Raw genomic sequence first — 6,236 nt, forward strand, 5'->3', positions numbered from 1 at the left:
ACACGACGCAGGGCTAAGCCCACACTACTAATATCCAGTGCATACAGATTTAACATTCATCAAATGGGGCCATTTCCTTATTATCTGCAGCCACTGAGGGAAGTGTGGAGGAGGATCATCTGTTCCATTCCTCCCTTCATCCTTCTCTTTACCCCGTCCACTTCATCTCTCCAGTCAAAGCAGCAGGTTTACCCATACAAACCACGTCATTGCTTCAGTGCCTCAGGCTTAAAGGTTACAAAGGTCAGGAATTACCAAAAGTCTCGATAGACCGCCTTGCTGCTGCATCCTTCCTAAAACCAATAAATAATTTGCTTTATTCATACTGTACCTCAGGCAAAAAGTTGTCTGAAAAAAAGTCATCTCAGTATTCTGACATTATTATATATGGATGTTTACAGTGACCCACATCTGAAACAAATTTTTTGGGGTAAAATAAAATAACTATATAAATAAGAATAGAAAAAAGTAGATGGAACAGATGCACACTCCACAACACTGCTGTAGTTTGTTACAGCATCCGAGAAAACAGCCAATTTGTGTATGTTTTGCTCACACACAGCCTGCTGTTGTCAGAGTGATTTTACATCTGTTTGGACAGCATGGATTGATGTCAGGTTTAGGTAGGTTGCCACATCTTAATAAAATATAACTCAAGGGCACCACCTAAGGCCTTTTTCTGTGGAACAAAGGTGGATATGAAATCACTCCACCCTCTTTGTGGACTTTCCAAACCAGTTCTGGAAAAGATGGCATTGCCAAATTTTCTTAAAATCCCATTCAGCTCACCACTGCACAGAATCTACGTGTGCACCTTGCAGTCCACTAGAACATCCACCTACAAAAATTGCCCATGTGTCCTGTTAAAGAGCCATGATAAGCTGCCATGCAAGACTAAATGTACATCTCTGGTGTGTATTCTTCTACTCTTTTTCACAGCAACAGAACAAAACCAACATCCCATTAAAAATTTAAGCTCAGTTTACTGGTCATGAGGTCTTTTTTCCCCTCCCATCTCTGACTGCTGGTGTAAAGCTAAGAAAAGCTCTTTTTTCCCCCACCACCTCCAGATCCAAACCACAGAACTGATCAGAAATCAATATAAACCAAATAGCTGCTGTTTTTATAATCATGTTGAAATTAGAATGCACTTGGTCATAAACCTATTATCACAGGGTATAGTCAGATCCCCAATAGGACATGATTAAGATACACAGTATAAATACAGTATCTCAGGAAAGGAAGTGATAGTAGCATGAGAAAACAAAGTGTCCTCCTTATCACCAGAATCAAAGTACAAAGCTACCAAAACACCAGTAGTGTGGCAGTGAAAGTGGGTTTACATTCTTGCACACAATCATTTACAAAGTGCTAAAATTAGCCCACAGTACGTAGAGGAGTCACCATGGTTTATGGAGCCAATAGAGCAGTATAACTGAGCCAGTTATACTGCCATTAGTACCATTGATAGCCTGGATTAATTTAAAATCTTTCAACATACAGCACATCCCAGCTTTGTGTCCTTCCCCTGATTTCATACACGTGACCTAAAAGCAGCTAGAACCCATGACAACACGCTAGCTCTGCAGGTTTTCCCCATGAGCAGTTCCACACAACAGATGTGTCACTGTATGTGAAACCATGATGACAGGTACATGTTGGTATGCCTGTGACCTGAAAATCAGAAATTCCAATCTAAAAAGATATACAACACACACACTGGGTGACAGACTGCAAACAGTCTTCACTAGTCTGCATTTCCAGGTCTCCAGGATGTTTCCTCATCAGAAATACATACTTCTTAATGTAAATAATATTTACATTGACTTGATAAATCACCTGGGGACATGTCTTGGCACTGCATATGGCTTTCCTTCTCCACAATGCCAAATCCAAGGGGACCGGGTTGTCATATGGCACCATATACCCGCTGTGATATAATACTGCTGGCCTGCCAGATCCTGCCCTCTGCTGGGACATTGCTATGTGTGTTTTGTGTCCTTTTTGTGGGCAAGAGAGAATGAGAAAGATACGAGATAGGATGAGAGAGTGGGTGTTTGCGACAGGACCCATCTGTCCCTGCCCTCTGTCCCACAGAGCCATTGGCTTAGACTAGGCAAAGTCCAGCCGGACACAATCAGCTGACACACCATGGCTTGGACAGCGAAATGCCGCTTTCTCTAATTAAGCTTATGCTCTTTGTCAACTTTCTCTCCATAGATGCCAGCATCTCAGCACGCCAAAGGGTTGTGAGTCAGGCTTTCTGAGTGGAGAGCCGTGGACACTTGCTACAGGGGTGCACTAGGAGGGGTGTCCTGAGAATACTTGGCCTGCAGCATGGCGATATGGTGATGAGAAAACAATACAAACCCAGGACAACCAGGTATTATGGACAGGAACAGCACCACCACAGGGCTCTGACATTTCAGCACATTACGGTGCTAACAATACTCTGTTTTCTGCCAGAAATCGAGGTTATGAACAGAGGCCTGTCTGGCAGAGAGAAATTGCTGTGTCACTGAGCTGAAATGAACACATCACTAGAGATATTGTCCATTTAACATGGTGACACTAATAAATTCATCGCCAAATATCCTTGACTCCCGGATTCAAATATAAAATGAGGGGTGATTCAATATGCCAGGTGTAATCACCATGTGCAGTAATGAGCAATGGAGAGAATGACGGCAGAGCTTTTTCTCTGCCAGGGTAGATTATAGATTGTAGTAATTGCAGTCCTGCCTTAATTATGGATGTAGCACTTCCATGTAGCAAGCAGAGGCAATGTCTCAGCCACCTTATCTCTAGTATCTTCTTAACTGTGGTGGCAAACATCAGTCAATATGTAATTACATTTTGGGCTTTTGGTATACAAATTAATTATAAATTTTCATTGATAATCATCTAACTCGTTTCCAGCTTCCTCAAAATGTAGGCTCTTTGATATGCATATAACGAATACAGCGCTTCTTTTTCTATACGACTAGACTCAAGTTGCTGTTCAAGGGTATCCAAACCAGTCACGTCAATTTATATGTATAGCACATTTAAAATCAACAGTAGTTGGCCAAAGTACTTTACATACAATACAAACAAAAGGCATATACACTGATCAGCCATAACAATATGCCCACTTGTTACAATGGCACCTGTCATAGCTATGGAAGCAAACTGATTCACGGAAGATGCAGAGTGACATACTGTAAGTGCACACTGATTCCTGTGTACACAGTATGAGGCAGGTAGTTATATTGTTATGGCTAATCAGTGTATAAAACACAAGCATAGAACAAAATTACAGGCAGTTAAACAGGACTGTGTCTCAGAGCGAACTAAAAACAAGAGAATAAAAGTGAGTTTCGACTTGCCCTTTAAAAGAGAGGACATTTGGTGCCATTTGGATGTGTAATGTTATATTATTCCACAGTCTAGGGGGTCACAACTAAAAAGGCTCACTCACCTCTTATTTTCAATTTGGCCCTTGGAACAACTAAGAGCCCCCGGTCCTTAGACCTAAGTGACCTAGTGGGAGCATACAAATGCAAGACTTGCAGGATATGAGGAGAGGCTGAGCTATTTTGGGTTCTGTAAGTCACAAGTAGTATTTTGAATCCCAAACCGAACCAGAAGCCAGCGAAGCCAGAGTTGGTGTGATGTACCCATGCTTGCGTTTTCCTTTCAACAAGCACACTGCTGCATTTTGGACCATTCGTGAAGGGACAAGTTGGAATGTATTTATAGGACATACCCATCTCTGTTGTCCTCTTCATCTGGGTTGGAGATGAGCTGGGATCCAGCAAGGGATATGTCAAGAGCAGCCAAAGGCAAATCTCTGTAGGCGAAGTTGAGCAGCTGAACAGGGGCCACGCACTGGTTGTCTTCCTCTACCTGCTGGGAGATCACCTCCAGCTCCGAGGCACCAGCCTGAGGAAGAGCCCTGTGACACACACACACACACACACACACACACATCCATGGACAGTTTTGCATGTTTACACTCCTTATACACCAACTAAAACTGTATCTGCTGGTTGTCACCATATGCGGTGATGTCAGGTTCACAGTAAAGATGCGAATAGTAGCAGGTTGTACAAAAGTGTGCTGTTCATTTGAATTAGCCAGTGCACCTACATGGACGGTAACAAAAGGTGATAATACCTATTGGGACTATGCCTAATTTTGATGAATGAACATGCAAACAAGGAGTGAAACTTGTTTCCAGTGTATTCTGAGATTATCAACAAGGACACACTTACCTGGCAAACCAAGACAAGCTGATCTACACTTCTCTTTAGTCTCAAACCAAAACGCAAATGGAATTGTGCATTCATATCAAAATATTCAGTTTATTGCTTAAAACGACCCCAATGTCAGCTTGAACCACAAACCATTTGTACTTTTCTTTCTAAATATTTTCCAAAACATACATATGTTCATGTGTAGAATAAGTTGATAAGCCTTTGCTTTCTATTCATAACTACTGACTAAAACTTGAAACATGCTTGAGATGACGGCGGCTCCATTACGCTGAACAATTTGACATTTGTTTAAAAACATCTATCCCAATTGCTAGAATTTACAATTTTAAAATCTCTATTAGTGCAATCCTGTGTGTTCAAATACCTGATATTTCAGTGTTAGCTGCCAAAGAATCTTTTTAAGGCAGGAAATGATCAATTACTATTCGCTGACGTTTGAGCCAAGTTTCTAGATGAGAGCATGGTAAAACTGATGATGGAAACAAATGACTTGTGGCCAAAACATACACAACTACTAAAACAGCTATATAACAAAACATCCAGCCATCCATTTTCCTCCGCTTATCCGGGACTGGGTCGCGGGGGCAGCAGTCTAAGCAAAAATGCCCAGACTTCCCTCTCTCCAGACACTTCCTCCAGCTCCTCCGGGGGAATGCTGAGGCGTTCCCAGGCCAGCCCGAGCCACCTCAGCTGGCTCCTCTCGATGTGGAGGAGCAGCGGTTCTACTCTGAGCTCCTCCCGGGTGACCGAGCTCCTCACCCTATCTCTAAGGGTGCACCCGGCCGCCCTGCGGAGAAAGCTCATTTTGGCCGCCTGTATCCGGGATCTTGCCCTTTCGGTCATGACCCAAAGTTCATGACCATAGGTGAGAGTCGGAACGTAGACTGACCAGTAAATTGAGAGCTTCGCCTTACAGATCAGCTCCTTCTTCACCACGACGGACCGGTACATCGACCGCATTACTGCAGAAGCTGCACCGATCCGCCTGCCAATCTCCCGTTCCATCCTTCCCTCACTCGTGAACAAGACCCCAAGATAATTGAACTCCTCCACTTGAGGCAGGAACTCCCCACCAACCAAAACAGTATTTGTCAAATCTGATAAATGACATAAGTGTTATGGTTCCCCCTCCCCCTTTCTATTCATCCACTCTATACTTTGGATGTTTTCTCTGTTAGGTTAGCTATATTTGGCAGAACCAGACAAAGTGTCATTTTATCTACCGATAAGATCTTAAAATGTAAATGTATAGGGAGGGTTGTGATCTTTCAAGCTCAGCCAATAGCGGACAAGGAGAAGTTACCCTGGAAAAGGAGTCTCACACGACTTGGCAGCCGTCCCAGTGCAGCCAGTGTGGAGACATCAAAAACTCCAGTGCTAAACAGTGGAGGAAGGCAGTGATTACATGATACAGGGAACAAAAGCCATTGGGTTGGTGAGTTCTGCAACCTCTGTGCTGGAGGTGAAACAGAATGAGAGGAAACAGCTGGTAGAAGATCACAGAGCAGACCCACCTTCCTGTTAAATGTTAATGTAGGCAGCCCTGGAAAGGAAAATAGATCTTTCTTTTTCTGACTTAGTTCTTGGCCTATTCTCACAGGAAACCAAAAACCACAAGCTTCTCTTATTCTTATGTCCTCACTACATAAGATGGCTCTTCCTCCTTTTAAATATCCTACCCTTTTGTCCCGTTAGACGTGTTGCTTAGCTTGAGGGTCAAGCACCCATATATTAACTTGCTTGCCACAAAACACGCCTGCACATTCCGATGTTAACTGTGGACTTTGCACCTCTGGCTGACTGCAACAAGGGCACTAATCAGTCACAACAGAAACAAACTGTTCAGTGCATCAAAATTACATTGCCAGACAATCACAGAACACACAGTATAGATACCGGCTTTCATCAAACTGGATTTGACAGTTCTAGGTGAAAAGTTATCCAATCAGAAGAGTTGTCCCGCCCCCAAGCCCCCAC

The 6,236-nt window shown here is 43.2% G+C and overlaps 1 protein-coding gene across 1 annotated transcript in view; it reads right to left on the minus strand.

Annotated features, from left to right (window-relative positions):
- The window catches only part of tmem266 (transmembrane protein 266), a 31,447-nt gene that overhangs the window by 12,303 nt on the left and 12,908 nt on the right, over positions 1-6,236 (minus strand). Inside the window, exon 3 of the mRNA XM_020612248.1 lies at positions 3,749-3,937. Within this exon, the coding sequence (XP_020467904.1) occupies positions 3,749-3,937 (189 nt within the window). The remainder of the gene's footprint in view (positions 1-3,748; positions 3,938-6,236) is intronic.

The sequence above is a fragment of the Monopterus albus genome, unplaced genomic scaffold (genome assembly GCF_001952655.1).
Source record: "Monopterus albus unplaced genomic scaffold, M_albus_1.0 scaffold5.1, whole genome shotgun sequence".
Lineage (NCBI taxonomy): Eukaryota > Metazoa > Chordata > Actinopteri > Synbranchiformes > Synbranchidae > Monopterus > Monopterus albus.